The sequence below is a fragment of the Anguilla rostrata genome, chromosome 13, assembly GCF_018555375.3.
Source record: "Anguilla rostrata isolate EN2019 chromosome 13, ASM1855537v3, whole genome shotgun sequence".
Taxonomy (NCBI): domain Eukaryota; kingdom Metazoa; phylum Chordata; class Actinopteri; order Anguilliformes; family Anguillidae; genus Anguilla; species Anguilla rostrata.
Window position 1 is genome coordinate 1,882,473 of NC_057945.1, and position 20,926 is coordinate 1,903,398.

Genomic DNA, 20,926 nt, shown 5'->3' on the forward strand with positions numbered 1-20,926 from the left:
AGGTTCGGAAGGCGTCGAGGAGAAGGTGATCTACGGGGTGGAGAACAACACCACCTTCCTGGAGTGCGTGCCCAGGTCCCAGCAGACTGAGGTCAGGTGGACAGTGCAGCTTCAGCAGGAGCACACCAGCAGAGAGGTGAGGGGTGGGTGGGGGGGGGCATTGGGGGGGAGGGCACGCTGCGGAACGCTCCGGAACACTTGCTGAACTGGATCCAGTTGTGGATGTTTATTTATGAGGCACACAGGGACTGCGGTTTGCACGTTTGGGAAAGCCTGTCCTAGAACTTAAGTTTGGGAACTTTCAACAGCGCACGTTCCTCAGGCAATGTATGAAAGAAGACAATTGTTCTGGATATTGGTGGAAAAAAGGTTTTTTAAAATTTATTTTCAGTGGTCTGCAGGAAATTTACTGCCGTCTGAAGGTTTTGAGCATTTCAAATAAAGATGAAGTGTCTGACCCAGAACTGTGGGGTGCATGGAGACTTCTCGTCTGAAACGGAACATCCACCCCCCCACCCCCCCCCCCTTTTCCTCTCCCTCTCTTTACCCCTTTTTCTCGGCAGTGTACTATAATGGGTAAGGAGTTGGTCTTGTAACCTAAAAGGTCACAGGTTCGATTCCTAGGTAGGACACTGCTATTGTACCCTTGAGCAAGGTACTTAACCTGCATTGTTTCAGTTCATATCCAGCTGTATAAATGGATGCAGTGTAAATGTTGTGTAAAAGTTGTGTAAGTCGCTCTGGATAAGAGTGTCTGCTAAATGCCTGTAAAGTAATGTCTTTCCCCCTGCCTCTCTTTCGTTCCCCCTCCCTCTCTTTTGCCCCCTCCTCTCTCCCCCCTCTCTTCCACTCCCTCCCCCTCCCTCTCTTTGCCACCCTTCCCTCTGTTTCCCCCCCCTCTCTTCTCCCCTCCCTCTCTTTCTTCCCCCCCTCTTTTGCTCCCTCCTCTTTCCCCCTCCCTCTCTCCTCTCTCCCCTCTCCCCCTCTCTCATCCCTCCTCTCCCCCTCTCTCCCTCCCTCTCTCCCCCCCCCCTTGCAGCTGCTGTGGAGTGAGGGGCGGGTGGTCCCTCTGAGGCGGGGCGTCCTGCTGCAGCGTTTGGAGCCGGGCGATTCGGGCGCGTACATGTGCACCGCCCGCGAGCACGCCTTCTCCCGCCCGCTGGCCCGCTACGCGCTGCGCGTCATCCCCCGGGACCGCGTGGCCGCGGGGGGCGGGGCCCCGCCCCTGTACAGCCACGCCCAGACCCCCCGCAGCTACAAGGAGCTGCAGCTGCTGGGCATGGCCGGCCCGAGCGCGGACGAGTACTGCGAGCAGCTGTGGTGGCGGGAGAAGCGGAGGCAGCAGAAGCTGCGCAGCCTCAAGTGGAAGCAGCAGGCCGCCAAGGCCCGCGTCCGACGCCACGGCCCCCCCGACCCCCCCGCGGGGGCCGGCCGGGCGGCGTAGGGCCCGGGGGGGCGTAGGGGAAACACGGCAGGCGCAGCATCAGATCCAGGCTCCATCGCGTGTCTTTTCCTTAAACGCCGTAGACCTGGGCCAATGCCTGCACCCGTTCCTCATTAGCCCCCCCCCACCCCCCCCACCCCAAGTCCGCAGGGAGAGAGACTCGCTGGCGTGAACTGGCCCGCTCGGGAACGCAGACCTGGAATAAGGCGGACAGCACATGCCTCGTTCCCAGAATTCCCCTCCCCTCGCCGTGGTGTCACTTCCTGTCTAGCTCCAGCCCTGCGGTCCAGACGTGTCACCCCTCTCTGATGTGGTCTCTGTTGTCAGGGTCCGTGCGCGCGGACGGCGCTGGTCTGCTTCCTCTTTCAGGGCGAAGCACGTGTTCTTCTCCGAACTCGAAAGCGGCGCTTCCCGCTGCGACCGCTTCTTCCTCCTGTCGTTTGGAGCGGCGAGAGGGTTCATCATCGCGCTGCATCTGGAAGGAATGAGAACAAAGTCCCCCGCAGACTCAGAGTGATAAAACCAGCCGCTCGTGTGTTTCAGTAACTCCTGAGCGTCTTAAAGCAGAAAATACCTTTAAGCGTCCCTGTGATCAAAGTCAGGACTCTCCAGGTGGACTGTAAGTGGAAACCAGCCTTCCCACATTGTAAACCAGTGAGGTCCATGCATGTTTTTCCATTTAGGTTTGGCAGATTGTAAATCATGTCAGTTTAAATGTGGGGCTTGTGCCTTTTTTTACATTTTCATATTAATTTCTGATCTGCTTGTATGCCAAACCAACAATTTTAGAACAGAAAATACATTAAGCTAAACTTGATTTCAATTTCAAGCTATTTTTCAGAAGCTGTTAATGCATATAATTTTGTTATACCAGGAAGGATCCTAAAGAACATTACGAAAGTTAGGTTATGGCCAAACAGTATATACTCTTTACTGATAATTCAGAAAGACAAACTGTAACCATAAACTTTTAACAAGAAACTATTCAATTTCAACGTTACTCATGTGTTCAGTGATAAATAACACTGAAAGTGAACATGCAGTAATATGTAATGTTATTATAGTTTTCTGCAGCCTGTGAATTCATACATATCTTATGAAGTTTTGGCAATGACCCATTCTTTCACAGTACACAAACGTAAGAATCAGACTGTGAGATCAAGAATATTTTCACTGCATAATATTATATTTTATTTATAATAAATAATCTTGCTCCTGTCTTCAGGCAGGTCATAGTACAAATCATATTACGCCATAGTACATAGTACAGCACAGTCTGAATTTAGAAAAAACTGCTGATATATTAAGCCATTAAGAATATCAGCATTTCAGTGGCATTCAAATGTGATTTTAAAGGATGAGTTACACTAAATATTGAACATTTACTGAGCTGTCATAAAGCACTTGATACGTGCAGTAAATGTACTTGCTTCGATGTTTATTTTATTGTAAATGTATTATTTTTGCAGTTTAGGAAAACAGAACCAGACTGTGGTTGAAATTGTGCTTTTTAATAATTATTCTGACACAACACACATAATTGTATGTTTTATGACAAAGCTAGAAATGTGTGCTTGCATTTTGTGCTGTTCATATATTTAGAGCAATTAAAATAAGGATGTTTCTGTGAAATGAGTTTTCATTTTCTTCCAGAAAGACAGAAAGTAGGACTGTGAGTTGTCTCCATCTGGTGTTGTTTTTTGTCCTGTGCATGTCTCACAAATTCAATATTTCTAATTTCATTATTTTTCAGTACTGTTATTATTGAACTAATATTTCCTTCTGTATGATATTTTGTGCACACTCTTAAATTTTCTATTTAATTATTTACTACAAAAAATCAAATACAACAAATGTGTAACTTTCTAGTATTTCAGTTTTTTTTTTTTATTGTATAGATCATATCAGTGTCTGCAATCAATCAAAGCTCCCAACATCAATTCTATATATATATTTTAACATATTATTATTAATAATAATTAGGATTTAAAATCTTGGAAAGATTATTTTAATTACAGCATTGATTATTATACAGACTTTTTCCACTTAAAATGATGCCTTCTTACTGATATATCTGAAGTCAAATGTCAGCGGTTATCATATTAAATACATTCAGTTTTTTTATGTTTCTGTATCCCTATTTATATTAACTAATTAATTTCATGCCATTTATTGTGTGACCCTACATTGGTAAACTATGAAAACTGGAATTAATATTCCCTGTCATTTATTTTATTGACCAGTACAAACATAAAATTCTGTAATCCAGTACCACAACCACTGAAAATGATGAGAAAACATTGTAATGTACAGTTCTAAGGTATTGATCTGACAATGTACTCATGACACAGCTAATATGTTGCCTTATTAATAAAAATGTTTTATGGAAATATTGTGATTTCTATTTTTTCTATTCTTTTCCATTGATATCAGTCATACTCGTACAAAATGTCCTCTGTGTATTTATTTTTCTGTGTGGGTAATGCTTCGTTTCTGTCTCTAACCAAAACAAATAGTGTAAGAGAATTTGCCCCTCGCAATCATTCATGTCTTTAGCAGTGCGCTGAAGCCTCCGCTTTACCTGCCATAGCACATCTGCAATAAAAACAGCGCGATTGGTTGAACCGCCAAAACGGGTTGCACGAAAATATTCTGGAAACTACAACACCCAGAGTGCAACACTTTCATTTTTTATAATGCGCCATCAACGCTCGACTGATGTCGCAGTTGATGACGATTCAACGTGGTCGCCATAATAAACCCACGATAGAGCCTGAGCGTGTGAGATCATAAATGTGGCGGGGTGAATACGTACAATATTGACAAATTAGTGATAGCAAGTATTCTCTGTTACATTATTTTCGTTACATTTAAAGTTGCACGGTTGAGGCTGAAAACTGAGCGGGACCGTGAGGTGAGACGTTCTGATATGGAAGTCGCTGATCCTGTCAGAAACCAGTCAGGTTGAGTTTTTTTTACTGGCTAACAGTAACTCTAGCATAACTAGCGGGCTACCTAGCTGCAGCTACATGTTACTCGATTAACTAGCACGATTTGATAAAGCTCGCATGCTAGCTAGTAAGCCAGATGTACTTGCACATGAAATTTCTTGCCAGCTACATTTTTTGGCTTTGACTAACTATTTTCGGAAGTTGCATGAGTTCGCAAGGTAGCACGCCAGCTAGCTAGCCGCGCTCCACACGTGAACTGAACAAAACATGAAGGCAGTGGTGTTAACCAAGCTGGTGAAATGACTGGCAAGCATACAGAAGTTTGTAAACCCCCAGCGGACATTTAAATAAAGGTTTGAAGTATATTTCCTAACGTTAGCTAGTAAGAGTAGTATTCGCTTGTAGCTGGAAGTTGGTGGCAGACTGCCGCTGTCTGCTGCCGGGGCTATGTAGTCTGAAACACTCCGCACCACTTCTCTGAAAAATGAACTTGGCCGTTGATGTGCTAGCGCTAACATGATCAGTCTAGCATGCCAGCCAACTCCGTAAATTGCAGGATTGATATGCTACGTGTACACTTATAGCTAGCTAAATATATACTGTTTGAAAATTATAGCAAATACGCTGGCTTGCCCGGTGGCTAAGTTAGCTAGCTACCTTATGTCAGTAACACTCGGGGAGATCTGCCCCTATCAGCCGTACTCCTGACGGAACATTTGGCTTTAGACTAACTGTAGCTAGCTTTAGCTGGAGATGTAATGTGACAGTTAGCTAGCTAACTGGCGTGTAAACCCTGTCTTGACTGTCCAAGGCCCCAGTTAACTTTTTCGAGTTCATTTTAATGTAAAATGTTTTTAAATTCACTTTCCAGAATCCTTTGCTGAGTAGGGTAATCCATCTGTTTCGGTCCTGAAAAATAGAAACTTAATGACATGTCCTGAAAATTGCTCTATTTGCCATGTCCGAAAACGCTTAAAATGAACCCCGCTACCCTTGCAGTGGTATTTTGTGACGCTAGGCATAATTAATAATATAATGTAAAGGTAACAGTGTAATCCTGAACTGAAGCTTGGATATAGCTGGATCCGGGACACAACATTGCCTCGCATCTGCTACTCCTCCACGTTTTTTGTACTTTGGAACTCATTCGAAGCCACCGCAAGTAGCATTCAACTCATAGCGAATAACTTTTCCTTCGCAAAAGATGATCGCTGATTATAACCTGCAAGCTACTACTTTGGCATTTGTGTAACTTGTACCTGCGATGGAACATTTTTAGGTTTTATACCGCTCTCGTTTCCCAGGCAACGCCATGGCTTCACCGTCTGCCAGTGTGGACTCGAAGGCGGAGCTGACGGCCCTTTTGGAGCAGTGGGAGCGGGATCAGCAGGGCACTACCCCGGACCTGGTCTCCATCCTCACCAAGTTAGTGCTCGGCGCTATTGGCTTACATCACGGAGTCTTTAGACTCAGCTAGACGGCCGCCCTCTCTGCTTCTAGGTTTCCACTATATTATCGTGCCACAGTACTGTACTTGGTCACGCCCCCTTAATGAATTTTGATATCATCAAATCGTAATGTTTGGCGGTAGGAAGGGAGTACGAATGTGATTATCAGCCAGGTGACTCCGAAGGATCTGTGTTTATGTCCACGTAATATTTTGCAAGGTCAATGTTCCCATTAGCTTTATGGAAAAGGGACATCTCTTTGTATGCTAATACCATTTTCTCCACCACACACCGTATATGTATGCATTTTCTGCATTGTTTGGCATATCCACCAATGAACATTTTTGCCATTATTTCACAGAACCTAATTAGCTGTTGAAACGATTTACTGCTTATTGTTTATCGCATTTATTTGGATGTAACCATTAGGTGTGCAGTTTATTTGTTGTACGTCGCTCTGGATAAGAGCGTCTGCTAAATGCCTGTAATGTAATGTAATTTATATGAAAACATATTTCATAATTTTTTTAGGCGCAAAAATTAGGCATGGAAGGGAGAAATTATCCGTGATGGAACTGTTTAGGGGTATATTAGTTCCAGGGCTGATATCAATAAGAGACATGTTACTGGGTGATGCTGATGCCCTGTTCTGCATTCTAACGCTAAGTGCACGAGGACAGACCTACTGAGACTGTATTCTGTACAGATCTGCTTGTGAGTTTGGCTGCTCTAAATGACAAATTAAAATAAATAATATACATAAAAGGTTACACTGACTGTGATTAGACTTATTGAGCGTTACTCTTTCATTTAATTTACAGCATCAGCGGTTCATCATGAATAATTTTTCTGGCGTGTGCATGTCGCGTCATCATACTGACCATGATTTTGGGCTATCGTAGGCCGGTGCCGGTTCGGCTGCGTTGTTACCGCCAGCGTTTCACTTCTTCTTGCGTGTGTGTTGCAGAATCTCGGAGCTGATTGAGCGGGAAACAGAGGAGTACCACAAGGCGGACCCCGATCCGTTTGATGACCGCCACCCAGGTGGGCCCAGACGTTAGTTAGTTAGCCGCGTGTCGGTACGGAAGAGCGCGTGTGTCTTATGCCTGAGCTGCCTCCTGCGTAATAACGAGCGTCTTATCTGGAAAACGTGCGATCGCTTCAGTCAGCTCCACTGGAAGCGTATCCAGTGGATGGATATCCACCTGCGAGGGGGTTTCATTCAGTGTATAAATATCGATGCATTTAAGCATCCTAACAACAATGTCTAAAATCTCACAGGACTGATTTTAGCGTTAATGCCCGAAGTGTCTCAGGATTCATCTTTACAGTAGCGCCTAAAACCTCAGGATTACTTTTTTTTTTCCAATAGTGCTTTAAGTCTGACAGAATTAAGGTTAACAGTAGTGCGTAAAACCTCACAGGATAAATGCATTTAGAATAGAGCTTTAAGTCTGACAGTATTAATCTTAACACCTGGATGTGCCTTAATTTGATAAGATTAATTTTGACAACCGTGCCTGAAGTCTCACAAAACTAATATTGCCAGTAATTGCTAAAATCACACAGGATGATTCAGAGACAGCTTGTTCATTTGGTCAGGCAGTATGGATCTCATTGCTGAAGGAAGGACTAGGACTCTGGTAGCACTGTAGTTTGAGCTGAGGTGCTGGTTGTAGTGTAGTATGTGTATGGCAGTGTTTATGACGAGGCTGGTGTTTGAGTTCCTGTTTCTGAGCTCTGGTTGTAGTGTAGTATGTGTATGGCAGTGTTTATGACGAGGCTGGTGTTTGAGTTCCTGTATCTGAGCTCTGGTTGTAGTGTAGTATGTGTATGGCAGTGTTTATGACGAGGCTGGTGTTTGAGTTCCTGTATCTGAGCTCTGGTTGTAGTGTATTATGTGTATGGCAGTGTTTATGACAAGGCTGGTGTATGAGTTCCTGTTTCTGAGCTCTGGTTGTAGTGTATTATGTGTATGGCAGTGTTTATGACAAGGCTGGTGTATGAGTTCCTGTTTCTGAGCTCTGGTTGTAGTGTATTATGTGTATGGCAGTGTTTATGACAAGGCTGGTGTATGAGTTCCTGTATCTGAGCTCTGGTTGTAGTGTATTATGTGTATGGCAGTGTTTATGACAAGGCTGGTGTATGAGTTCCTGTTTCTGAGCTCTGGTTGTAGTGTAGTATGTGTATGGCAGTGTTTATGACGAGGCTGGTGTTTGAGTTCCTGTATCTGAGCTCTGGTTGTAGTGTATTATGTGTATGGCAGTGTTTATGACAAGGCTGGTGTATGAGTTCCTGTTTCTGAGCTCTGGTTGTAGTGTAGTATGTGTATGGCAGTGTTTATGACGAGGCTGGTGTATGAGTTCCTGTTTCTGAGCTCTGGTTGTAGTGTAGTATGTGTATGGCAGTGTTTATGACGAGGCTGGTGTATGAGTTCCTGTTTCTGAGCTCTGGTTGTAGTGTAGTATGTGTATGGCAGTGTTTATGACGAGGCTGGTGTTTGAGTTCCTGTTTCTGAGCTCTGGCCGTGTTGGTTCTGCTCATTCTGCACTCGTTCGCTCTTCCAGGAAGAGCCGACCCAGACTGCATGCTGGGACACCTGCTCAAGATTCTCTTCAAGAACGATGACTTCACCAACGCGGTAAGGCCCCGAGAGACTTGGGTGATGTTCTGTCTGTCGAATGTGAGGGGAAAGCGAGCTGCCCTCTGTTTATCCGCCTTGAACAGGCACCCAGGAGAACTGATCCCAAAACGCCTGCTGCAGTTAAACATTAATGATTGCTGCAGCTCCTGCAGATGTTTGTGTACACAACATTGGATTCTCACTCAATTTGTGAATGAAAGTGCTGCCTAGAGAGAATGAATCCTCTTCGGTACTGAGATCATTTATGCTTTGTAACTTCAGTTAGATGGTAGAAGAATTACTAAATGGAAGTCAACCTTCTGAAACCCCAGATATTTTGGGGGGAAAATTATGAAATTTTGTCTGACTGCTGTATGTTGTCATGGTTACAGGGGAGGTGTGTTTTTTTTATTGGTGCGTGCTGAAAAGGCCCATTTAGGGTGTAGTCAGTCAGCACTGGCAAAGGGTACATTACACTACACTACATTACACTACATTACATTACACTACACTACATTACACTACATTACACTACACTACATTACACTACATTACACTACATTACATTACACTATGTTACACTACACTGCACTACATTACATTACACTACACTACATTACACTACGTTACACTACACTGCACTACATTACACTACATTACATTACACTATGTTACACTACACTGCACTACATTACATTACACTACACTACATTACACTACGTTACACTACACTGCACTACATTACATTACACTACATTACATTACACTACGTTACACTACACTACGTTACACTGCACTACATTACATTACACTACATTCCATTACATTACACTACATTACATTACATTACACTACGTTACACTACACTGCACTACATTACATTACACTACACTACATTACACTACATTACATTACACTACATTCCATTACACTACACTACATTACACTACATTGCACTACACTACACTACGTTATATTACAATACATTATAATTACAATTACTTAGCAGACTCTCTTATCCAGAACAGTTCAGAAAAGTGAGAGTATCAGTGTTAATCTCAGGAAGCCTTGTTTATAATGAGTGTAAAGTGAGCCAAACAAACCATGTATTAATATTGTCTGTATCTGTACACAGCCGTACCTGTAACCTTATTCCTAAAGCAAATCCCAAAATAAAGAGGTTAGTTTAAAGACAGTCAGGGGAGCCATGGTGCAGTCTGAAGAGGTGAGTCTTCAGTCTGAGTCACGACATGGACATTTAGGTTACTCATTCATACCATGAAACCATGGTTACCACTGAATTGTTCAGGGGTGTTGTACCGTCATAACCCGATGCCTGTAGCAGTGAGCGACCCTAAGCGGAAAAAATATAATGGGGGGGGGTGGTGCTTAAGTATAGCGTTCAAATCTGTGATCATTGGTCAAAATATGAGTGTAAATTGTCGTGTTTTAAACATATAAATTAGTCATATCTGCCACCCCTGTACTAGTGTAGCCTGTATTATGCTGTTTGTATGGTCTTAATTCTGCACGACTACAACACAACTCTTCCACAGAAAAGTCAATCCACTCGTTTAGTCAATGGAAGTGGGACGTAAAGTTATGGCTGGTCTAGATAGTGAGCTAAATGCTTGTTCAGACCTAATGACTGAACGCCTGTCATATTTAGACAACATCAGTTTCAAGCTCCTTAAACCAATGGGTGACTGTCTATCTGTGAATAGGGCCACTGTCTCTTTGTGGATATGGCCACTTTCTGTCTGTGGATAGGGCCACTGTCTCTCTGTGGATAGGGCCCCTGTCTCTCTGTGGATAGGGCCCCTGTCTCTCTGTGGATAGGGCCACTGTCTCTCTGTGGATAGGGCCCCTGTCTCTCTGTGGATAGGGCCCCTGTCTCTCTGTGGATAGGGCCACTGTCTCTCTGTGGATAGGGCCCCTCTCTCTTTCTGTGGATAGGGCCCCTGTCTCTCTGTGGATAGGGCCACTCTCTGTGGATAGGGCCCCGTCTCTCTGTGGATAGGGCCACTGTCTCTCTGTGGATAGGGCCCCTGTCTCTCTGTGGATAGGGCCCCTGTCTCTCTGTGGATAGGGCCACTGTCTCTCTGTGGATAGGGCCCCTCTCTCTCTGTGGATAGGGCCCCTGTCTCTCTGTGGATAGGGCCACTCTCTGTGGATAGGGCCCCGTCTCTCTGTGAATAGGGCCACTTTCTCTCTTTGGATAGGGCCACTGTCTCTCTGTGGATAGGGCCACTGTCTCTCTGTGGATAGGACCACTGTCTCTCTGTGGATGGGGCCCCTGCCTCTCTGTGGATAGGGCCACTGTCTCTCTGTGGACAGGGCCCCTGTCTCTCTGTGGACGGGGCCACTGTCTCTCTGTGGATGGGGCCCCTGCCTCTCTGTGGATGGGGCCCTGGTCTCTGTGGATGGGGCCCCTGTCTCTCTGTGGATAGGGCCCCTGCCTCTTTGTGAATGGGGCCCCTGTCTCTCTGTGGAAAGGGCCACTGTCTCTCTGTGGACAGGGCCCCTGTCTCTCTGTGGACGGGGCCACTGTCTCTCTGTGGATGGGGCCCCTGCCTCTCTGTGGATGGGGCCCCGGTCTCTCTGTGGATGGGGCCCCTGTCTCTCTGTGGATAGGGCCCCTGCCTCTTTGTGAATGGGGCCCCTGTCTCTCTGTGGAAAGGGCCACTGTCTCTCTGTGGATAGGGCCACTCTTTTTCTGAATAGGGCCACTGTTTCTCTGTGGATAGGGCCCCTGCCATTTTGAAAGATGCCCCCCTGCATTGGCATGGGGTGAAGAGAGTAGTTTAGGACCATTACATAATAATTTACGTTCCCCCCGCCTTCTAAGGTTATGTACGCCTCACTCCACGCCGGGGAAATGTGTCCGGCGCATGAATAAAGCTTGGTGCTCTCCTCCCTCCCACAGCTCCTGAACACGTACGTGATGACGAGCAGAGAGCTGAACCTGAACACCGCCGCCTGCCGTCTCCTGCTGAACATCATGCCCGGCCTGGAGACGGCCGTGGTCTTCCAGGAGAAGGTGCGGTTATAGGACAGTGTCAGACGGTTTTGTGGCGAGTTGTCCTTACTGTAGTACGTATGTGTGTTCTTGCAGAAATGATTTATTCAGGCTAAAACTATTTGACTCCTATTTCAGTTTGCCTTGATATGAAATTGGGTGTTTTTTTCATTTATAGAAGGAAAAAACATTTCTGAAGTTAGCCTTTAACATAATTCATGCAGTGAGCTTATATGAATAACAGTTGGCTGACCTGGTAGAAAAGAAGCTTTATGTGGAGAAGCAATGGTGCTATAAATGCTGTGTCCTGAGATGGTGGCAAACTGAAGTCCGTAGTAACTGAGCTATGACTAATTAAAAAGAGCACCAGCCGTTAGCTGCAGAGCTAGCGTACAGCGACTGGCTGTCCTGAGAAGTGTGCTGTGTGTGGTACGTTGTGGCTTCAGCTGCGCTTTCCCTCTCTGCCACAGGAGGGCGTGGTGGAGAAGCTGTTCAAGTGGGCGCAGGAGGCAGACCAGCCGCTGCGCATCTACGCCACCGGCCTGCTGGCAGGAGCCATGGACAGCCAGGACATCGCCGCCAACTACCGCGAGGAGAACTCGCAGCTGGTCAGTCTGGGGCCGCCCTCACCGCCGGGGAGCTAGGGGTGTGGACCTCACCTCCGGGGAGTTAGGGGTGTGGACCTCACCTCCGGGGAGTTAGGGGTGTGGGCCTCACTGCAGGGGAGTTAGGGGTGTGGACCTCACCTCCGGGGAGTTAGGGGTGTGGGCCTCACTGCAGGGGAGTTAGGGGTGTGGACCTCACTGCAGGGGAGTAAGGGGTGTGGACCTCACCACCGGGGAGTTAGGGGTGTGGGCCTCACCTCAGAGGAGTTAGGGGTGTGGGCCTCACCTCCGGGGAGTTAGGGGTGTGGGCCTCACCTCCGGGGAGTTAGGGGTGTGGGCCTCACCTCCGGGGAGTTAGGGGTGTGGGCCTCACCTCAGGGGAGTTAGGGGTGTGGGCCTCACTTCCGGGGAGTTAGGGGTGTGGGCCTCACTTCCGGGGAGTTAGGGGTGTGGACCTCACTGCAGGGGAGTTAGGGGTGTGGGCCTCACCTCCGGGGAGTTAGGGGTGTGGGCCTCACTTCAGGGGAGTTAGGGGTGTGGGCCTCACCACCGGGGAGTTAGGGGTGTGGGCCTCACTGCAGGGGAGTTAGGGGTGTGGACCTCACCACCGGGGAGTTAGGGGTGTGGACCTCACCACCGGGGAGTTAGGGGTGTGGGCCTCACTGCAGGGGAGTTAGGGGTGTGGACCTCACTGCAGGGGAGTTAGGGGTGTGGACCTCACTGCAGGGGAGTTAGGGGTGTGGACCTCACCACCGGGGAGTTAGGGGTGTGGGCCTCACTGCAGGGGAGTTAGGGGTGTGGGCCTCACTGCAGGGGAGTTAGGGGTGTGGGCCTCATCACCGGGGAGTTAGGGGTGTGGACCTCACTGAGGGGGAGTAAGGGGTGTGAACCTCACCACCGGGGAGTTAGGGGTGTGGACCTCACCACCGGGGAGTTAGGGGTGTGGACCTCACCTCCGGGGAGTTAGGGGTGTGGACCTCACCTCCGGGGAGTTAGGGGTGTGGACCTCACCTCCGGGGAGTTAGGGGTGTGGACCTCACTGCAGGGGAGTTAGGGGTGTGGGCCTCATCACCGGGGAGTTAGGGGTGTGGACCTCACCTCCGGGGAGTTAGGGGTGTGGACCTCACTGCAGGGGAGTTAGGGGTGTGGGCCTCATCACCGGGAGTTAGGGGTGTGGACCTCACCTCCGGGGAGTTAGGGGTGTGGACCTCACTGCAGGGGAGTTAGGGGTGTGGGCCTCATCACCGGGGAGCTAGGGGTGTGGACCTCACCTCCGGGGAGTTAGGGGTGTGGACCTCACCTCCGGGGAGTTAGGGGTGTGGACCTCACTGCAGGGGAGTTAGGGGTGTGGACCTCACCTCCGGGGAGTTAGGGGTGTGGACCTCACCTCCGGGGAGTTAGGGGTGTGGACCTCACTGCAGGGGAGTTAGGGGTGTGGGCCTCACTGCAGGGGAGTTAGAGGTGTGGGCCTCTCATAATGGGACATCATTTCGGTTCTTGAGTCAACGATTCGATATTTCACAATATCGCAGTTTCTGCTACGATACAATCCAAAACGATCTGATATAGTAAAAAATGAGGCTTTAGCGTGGTGCACAACCTGGGTGGGGTGTGAGAACTCTCAAGGCTTGGGTACAAAGTCAGTGCCAGGCTAGTAAGGGGCCATTCTTCTGCTTTATTGATTGCAGGGTTTGAATTATGTCATGCGCTTTTTAAAAAATCATTTTTTACTCAGCGGCTCTGTTTGCAGGGTGAGTATCTTAAGCCGCGTTTCCAACAAAAGTACCCAGAACTTTTAGTCCCAGGAACTACTTTACCAGGAACTAAAAGGTTCCTTCAGCCCATTGTTGTCTGCGTTTCCACGGTGGTCTAAAGTCCCGCGAAGATTAGGCAAATTAGCCCACTGACTAACGAAAACTCGGACTTGCGTGAAAATTTAAATTAGCAGTGGTACAGCCACCGTTTGCGTTCCTTCAAAGTTACTGCTAGCCGAGCAGCAAAAGCCGCGTTTCCACCAAAATTACCCGGAACTTTCAGTCCCAGGAACTACTTTACCAGGAACTAAAAGGTTCCTTCAGCCAATGGTTGTCTGCGTTTCCACCGGGGTCTAAAGTACCGCGAAGATTAGGCAAATTAGGCCACTGACGTTGTCGTCGGTCCATCTGTCATATGATTTCTTCTGTAACCCCATACTACCACCGAAGTAGCCTACATTATTTTCTAATAACCGGTACAGCCGGTATTCCACTTCTATACAACGGGTTACCAACAATGACTATATATGGTTACTTTTGTATTTATTGATTTTCATATATCCTCTCAAACACATTCATTAACAGCAGAAAACATGCACACGTTGTAAACAATTTGCTGTTTTATTACTTTCTCGTCGTCAATTCCATATAGGCTAATCGCAAATATTCAGCAACCGAATTAATCCGTTTGAATGTTTTGGTAGCCTGCGTAATATGCTGTCCCAGCACGAATGCTTAGCATTTTATAAAACGAATACTAAAGCAAGAAAAGAACAGAAGAGCACACGTTATAATTCCAAGACGTTGACAGGCTATAACCAAAAGTAGGCTACTGCGCCGCATAACATACAAGTTTGATTTGAAGTTATTATGAAAATAAATTGGTTTGCCGCTGCATATTTTCAAACATGGCGGGTAATGGCGGAAAATAAATACAACACAAATGCTACGAGTACTCGACCAATCAGAAATGTTCAGCGCTGCAAGCTCCACCCAAAAGGTTCCTGTACTTTCGGAAAGTACAGCCGCGTTTCCACCGCAGGAACTATACCCCGGAACTAGGAACCTTTTGAGGAACTCAGTGCGTTTCCACCGCAAGGAACTAGGGTCTAAATTTAGTTCTGGGGGCTTTGTTTTACCCCCCAAAACGTTCCTGCTCGCGGGGTAGTACTTTCCGAAAGTACAGGAACCTTTTGGGTTGAGCTTGCAGCGCTGAACATTTCTGATTGGTCGAGTACTCGTAGCATTTGTGTTGTATTTATTTTCCGCCATTACCCGCCATGTTTGAAAATATGCAGCGGCAAACCAATTTATTTTCATAATAACTTCAAATCAAACTTGTATATTATGCGGCGCAGTAGCCTACTTTTGGTTATAGCCTGTCAACGTCTTGGAATTATAACGTGTGCTCTTCTGTTCTTTTCTTGCTTTAGTATTCGTTTTATAAAATGCTAAGCATTCGTGCTGGGACAGCATATTACGTAGGCTACCAAAACATTCAAACGGATTAATTCGGTTGCTGAATATTTTCTTCCGGATTTTCTTTGTTAGCCCGTTGTAATTGACTCAAAACGTTTGATACAGTTATGTGAGGTATGCGGTAGTTCTGCATAATTAACATTGGTGATACAGTACAAGCAAACTGGAAATCACCTTCCGCACTTTTTATCCGGGTAAAATAACAGGTTAATTCTAGTAATCTTCCCTTTAGCTTTTTCAGACTGCCGTAATTTTACTCAATTTTACTGCCATTTTTCAATTCCACGAAAAGACCAGGAAGACTATGGACTAATTTATGGTGCATGGTTCGCATCTGGAGGGCACACTTCGCTGCTCGGCTAGCAGTAACTTCGAAGGAAAGCAAACGGTGGCTGTACCACTACTAATTTACATTTTCACGCAAGTCCGAGTTTTCGTTCTATTCTTGTCATTTTGCGATTAGCCTATATGGAATTGACGACGAGAAAGTAATAAAACAGCAAATTGTTTACAACGTGTGCATGTTTTCTGCTGTTAATGAATGTGTTTGAGAGGATGTATGAAAATCAATAAATACAAAAGTAACCATATATAGTCATTGTTGGTAACCCGTTGTATATAAGTGGAATAAACCCCTCCGGGCTGGTTATTAGAAAATAATGTAGGCTACTTCGGTGGTAGTATGGGGTTACAGAAGAAATCATATGACAGATGGACCGACGACAACGTCAGTGGGCTAATTTGCCTAATCTTCGCGGTACTTTAGACCCCGGTGGAAACGCAGACAACCATTGGCTGAAGGAACCTTTTAGTTCCTGGTAAAGTAGTTCCTGGGACTGAAAGTTCCGGGTAATTTTGGTGGAAACGCGGCTTACTACCCCCCGAGCAGGAACGTTTTGGGGGGTAAAACAAAGCCCCCAGAACTAAATTTAGACCCTAGTTCCTGCGGTGGAAACGCACTGAGTTCCTCAAAAGGTTCCTAGTTCCGGGGTATAGTTCCTGCGGTGGAAACGCGGCTATAGTGTGCCCTCCAGATGCGAACCATGCACCATAAATTAGTCCATAGTCTTCCTGGTCTTTTTGTGGAATTGAAGAATGGCAGAGTAAAATTACGGCAGTCTGAAAAAGCTGAAGGGACGATTACTAGAATGAACCTGTTATTTTACCCTGACAAAAAGTGCGGAAGGTGATTTCCAGTTTGCTTTTACTGTATCACCAGTGTGAATTAAGCAGAACTACCGCATACCTCACATAATTGTATCAAACATTTTGAGTCAATTACAACGGGCTAACAAAGAAAATCTGGAAGAAAATATTCAGCAACCGAATTAATCCGTTTGAATGTTTTGGAATGTAATATGCTGTCCCAGCACGAATGCTTAGCATTTTAGAAAACGAATACTAAAGCAAGAAAAGAACAGAAGAGCACACGTTATAATTCCAAGACGTTGGCAGGCTATAACCAAAAGTAGGCTACTGCACCGCATAACATACAAGTTTGATTTGAAGTTATTATGAAAATAAATCATTTTGCGGCTGCAGATTTTTAAACATGGCGGTTGAAATGAAACACTGCAAGTAGTCGACCAATCAGAAATTTTCAGCGCTTGCGCCCCACCCCAAAGGTTCCGGTACTTTTGGAAAGTACTACCCCCCGAGCAGGGACGTTTTTGGGGGTAAAATAAAGACCCCGGAACTTAATTTAGACCCTAGTTCCTGCGGTGGAAACGCACTGAGTTCCTCAAAAGGTTCCTAGTTCCGGGGTAAAGTTCCTGCGGTGGAAACGCGGCTTTTCTGTATGCACTTCCCAGCAGGGGGTTCACCAGTGGATGCTCCTTGTAGCAGTTTGAATGGGACCGCTGTTTCCAATCTATGATACCAATATTATTGACATTTTTCATTGAACCCTTGAAGGTCATTGCCAAGCCCTTTTATACATATGAGAAACTCATACTGTCAACTGTCCAGGCCAGTTGAGAACACAGACACACACACACAGTGAAATGATGTAGTGAGTGCATACGTGTTAAAGGTGTACTGTCCGGGCCAGTTGAACACACACACACACACACACACACAGTGAAATGATGTAGTGAGTGCATGCGTGTTAAAGGTGTACTGTCCGGGCCAGTTGAACACATACACACACACACACAGACACACACACACACACACAGTGTAATGATGTAGTGAGTGCATGTGTGTTAAAGGTGTACTGTCTGGGCCAGTTAACCACACACACGCACACACAGACGCACACACACACACACAGTGTAATGATGTAGTGAGTGCATGTGTGTTAAAGGTGTACTGTCCGGGCCAGTTAACCGCGCGCACACACACACACACACACACACACACACACACAGTGTAATGATGTAGTGAGTGCATGTGTGTTAAAGGTGTACTGTCCCTTTAAGAGCGCTGGGTTCCGCAGGTCCCTCTGATGCTGCGGCGCCTGCGGGAGCTGCTGGATAAGGACGCCAAGAGCCGGCCGGAGTTCAAGCGGCCCAGCCCCAGGAAGTGCGCCAGCGAGCCGCTGCTCCCGCTGGACGAGGAGGCGGTGGACGGGGGCTTCCCGATCGCCCCGTCGCCCCCGCGCAACGACGCGGGCGGGAGGGCGGAGGAGGAGGAGGCGGAGGGGGGGCGCGGGGAAGAGGAGGCCAACGAGGTCAGCAAACCCGACCCGGAGCCACTGCCCGAGCCGCTGCCCGAGCCGTCACTCAAAACAGGCTCCGCCCTCAAGGCCGGAGGCCACACCTCCATCAAGCCGGCGGCGGAGCCCGTGTACCCGGAGGTGGGCGGGCCGGGCCGGCTGGAGGGCGGGGCCCCGGGCTGGAAGAAGACGGACAGGGAGGGCGAGCGCAAGGCCAAGCAGAAGCTGAACTTCTCGCTGCCCGAGCCCGAGCGCTCCTTCAGCGAGCTCTCCAACAGCAGCTGGTCCGAGACCAGCCCCTGGGTCATCGGCAACAACTACCACCTGTACCCGCTCACGCCCGCCATCGAGCAGCGGCTCATCCTGCAGTACCTCACCCCCCTGGGGGAGTACCAGGAGGTGAGCTCCCCGCCCCACCTCCTTTCTCCTCTCCTTTACCTTTCAGCACCTCCTTTCCATCATGCTTTCCCTCACACGTTCTGGACTCATCTGTATTTGTCCCCTTTAAAGAGTAGGTTTTGTGGAATGTGTTTTCAAAATTCTGAGTCAGTGTTCTAGAACTTTGTTGCTTTCAGTCACCAGTAGTGATTGTGACATCAGAATGTTAGAATGTTAGGAACAGTCTAATCACATATGTGTGATCTCACACTTAGAGCGTTAATGAAGGCCCTATGCAAGAAAAGTGTATATATTAAGAAAATGGCGGAACACTGCTGTTCTGTTCTGTGAGCTAACCTGGCGAAGACCATGGCACACGCTACAGGGGGCTGGTAGTGGTGTGCTCGCTGGTTTCTCTCCTTAGCGCTCGGTGCGCTAGCATGTTTTTAACTCCGCGTTGAATAGCATACTCTGGCAGAGCCATATAAACCTCTCTGTCATTGTGCCAAATGGTAAGATTACAAAGGACTGGCTGTGAAATGGTTTGAGGTTAGGAGCTGTCAGATGATACAGCCCAAGATATGATTCCTATCCCGATCGTTGGGTTCGCCATACAGTATTCCCGCGATTCCATATGGAAACAGAAAACAAACCAGGGTTTCCCCTGGAAAATAGTCCATAGAGGGGGAAGTGCCTCAGAGGGGAAGCAGTGGTGGTGTGAAGCGGTGAGCCGTGGTGTTCACACAGTACAGCCTACGCCATGACTACACCCTGCCAATTCTGGTAAATAGGAGGCGTTTTTTGATTGGTTCTACGTAAGATTAAGGAGTCTGAGGTGTGAGATTCTTCTCTAATGTTTGTGGAGGCAGTCATCAACAATACTGGGGGGAAGCCATGCAAATATATGCTGAATGAAGAAAAACCACCTTTTAACTGGAGTTTTTTTTAAATTGAAAATTAAATATGAGGTGTAAGTTAAGCACTGCCATATCACAATTTTATGAAACAAAAAAAAAATGTAATAACGGATACTGTATTTCGTAAACATCAATTCTTTAATTAACAGTTACGTTTAACAACCGTCTGCGTATAATATGCGTAGCCTAATGAGAAAAATAAAACCTAACGATGAAATCGAATCAGCATTGTTTTAGGTGGCAGTCTTAATCTGTGTTGCCATGATACAGTAAACTCTCACACATCGACCTGAACGGGACTGTAGGGGAGGTGGATAAACCGGTAAAAAATGAAAATGAGCGACCCCAATGTCAAAATATGAATATGCAAAACTAAATTCATTCAACAAACCTCTGACAGTATGGTGAACAGACAGCCAGTCACATAGTGTGGGGGAGGGGATGGGGGGCATGTCCAGTGCTTCTGAGTCAGGAACACAGACATGGTTATGGAGCTGTTAATGTAGTATGCTCACAAAAAATTTGGCACTTTGTTGATCTTAATGTCAGTGTAATTGTGCCCAACACTGTGTGCTTAAGTACTCATTAAATCCCTGTGTTGCTGTACTAAACACTGAGAGATTTGAGTGTTGGGGGTGAGTCTCAAATTGTGCTAAATGCTGTGAGATTAAGCATTAGAAGTTGTTGATTGGCAGAGCAACATTTTGGATCACCTTTATCAAAATGTACAACTCGCAACCAGATTAAATTAAGAAATGTATTAAATCAAAACAAATTATTCAACGTCTAAAGATCAAGGTTCAAACTGCCATGACAAACAATGGATGTTACAAACACAGACAGGTTACAGTAACAAAGTGTTGAATGAAAGAAAGTACCAAACCACAGCTTGTTTCTCCCAAGATAGTCCTAAGAAACAAGATCAAACTCCAGGAATCAGAACTCAGCCAAGTATTTTAAAAAGCTAGGGCTGAAAATATAGAAATTCCAGATGAACACTAAAACTAAAACGTCAGATCCTGCACACACCAAACACCACATAACACCACACCCAGACGCAAGGTTCAAATTCCCCAGGTGGGAACAGCAGAGACCAACCCTCAGTTAGCTGGCTGATGTTAAGCACCCAAAAACTCAAGTAAAGGAAAGCCCATTTTGCATTGCGCAAGAGGGGAGGGGACGGTGGAGAGAGACGAGGGGTGTGGCTGCGCTGATCGCGTGAGGTGTAGAAGGGTGGGGTGTGGGAGCGGGGTCAGACAAGGACGGTCATCTGAAAGATGACAAATGTGCGTATTAAAGTTGCCTTCTGTTGTTGGAAGCAGGGCTAAGCTCTGATGTTATTATGACAAGATTCATGGTTTTAACTTCTATATAAAGACATGAAACATGAGTGTGTCAGGAGGTAATCCAGCTCAACCATTGATTACCCCTAAAACACGTTTGCTTCTGCTTCTAACACCAGAGGTGGTATTTGCAGACAAATAATTGTTAAATCCAGCCAGCTGTAACCCCCACCTTCAGGCATAATATTTTCCATGTGACAAAACCAAATTGCAGAGCGTTGGTTTTTGCCTGAAACCAGACATAATGATTTTCAATTTGTGATTTAACTTAAATGTCACAGATGGTATTCAAACTTAAAATAAAAAAGA

At 46.6% G+C, this 20,926-nt stretch overlaps 2 protein-coding genes across 9 annotated transcripts in view; both read left to right on the forward strand.

Annotated features, from left to right (window-relative positions):
* The window catches only part of si:dkey-49n23.1 (semaphorin-3D), a 90,020-nt gene extending 86,186 nt beyond the window's left edge, over positions 1 to 3,834 (forward strand). For all 4 annotated transcript variants that reach the window (XM_064304674.1, XM_064304675.1, XM_064304677.1 and 1 more), the window contains 2 exons: positions 3 to 136; positions 1,040 to 3,834. In XM_064304674.1, coding sequence (XP_064160744.1) covers positions 3 to 136; positions 1,040 to 1,444 — 539 coding nt within the window. In that variant the 3' untranslated portion in view covers positions 1,445 to 3,834. The remainder of the gene's footprint in view (positions 1 to 2; positions 137 to 1,039) is intronic.
* A 327-nt stretch (positions 3,835 to 4,161) lies between these two features.
* Positions 4,162 to 20,926, forward strand: part of LOC135238219 (DDB1- and CUL4-associated factor 1-like) — a 45,634-nt gene continuing 28,869 nt past the window's right edge. The window contains exons 1-7 of one of the 5 annotated variants that reach the window (XM_064305973.1): positions 4,162 to 4,407; positions 5,700 to 5,820; positions 6,811 to 6,887; positions 8,411 to 8,484; positions 11,393 to 11,506; positions 11,956 to 12,093; positions 17,761 to 18,378. In XM_064305973.1, the coding sequence (XP_064162043.1) occupies positions 4,374 to 4,407; positions 5,700 to 5,820; positions 6,811 to 6,887; positions 8,411 to 8,484; positions 11,393 to 11,506; positions 11,956 to 12,093; positions 17,761 to 18,378 (1,176 nt within the window). In that variant the 5' untranslated portion in view covers positions 4,162 to 4,373. Of the gene's footprint in view, positions 4,408 to 4,428; positions 4,749 to 5,699; positions 5,821 to 6,810; positions 6,888 to 8,410; positions 8,485 to 11,392; positions 11,507 to 11,955; positions 12,094 to 17,760; positions 18,379 to 20,926 lie in introns of those variants that run through there. The other 4 variants (XM_064305971.1, XM_064305975.1, XM_064305974.1 and 1 more) reach the window with 4 other exon arrangements.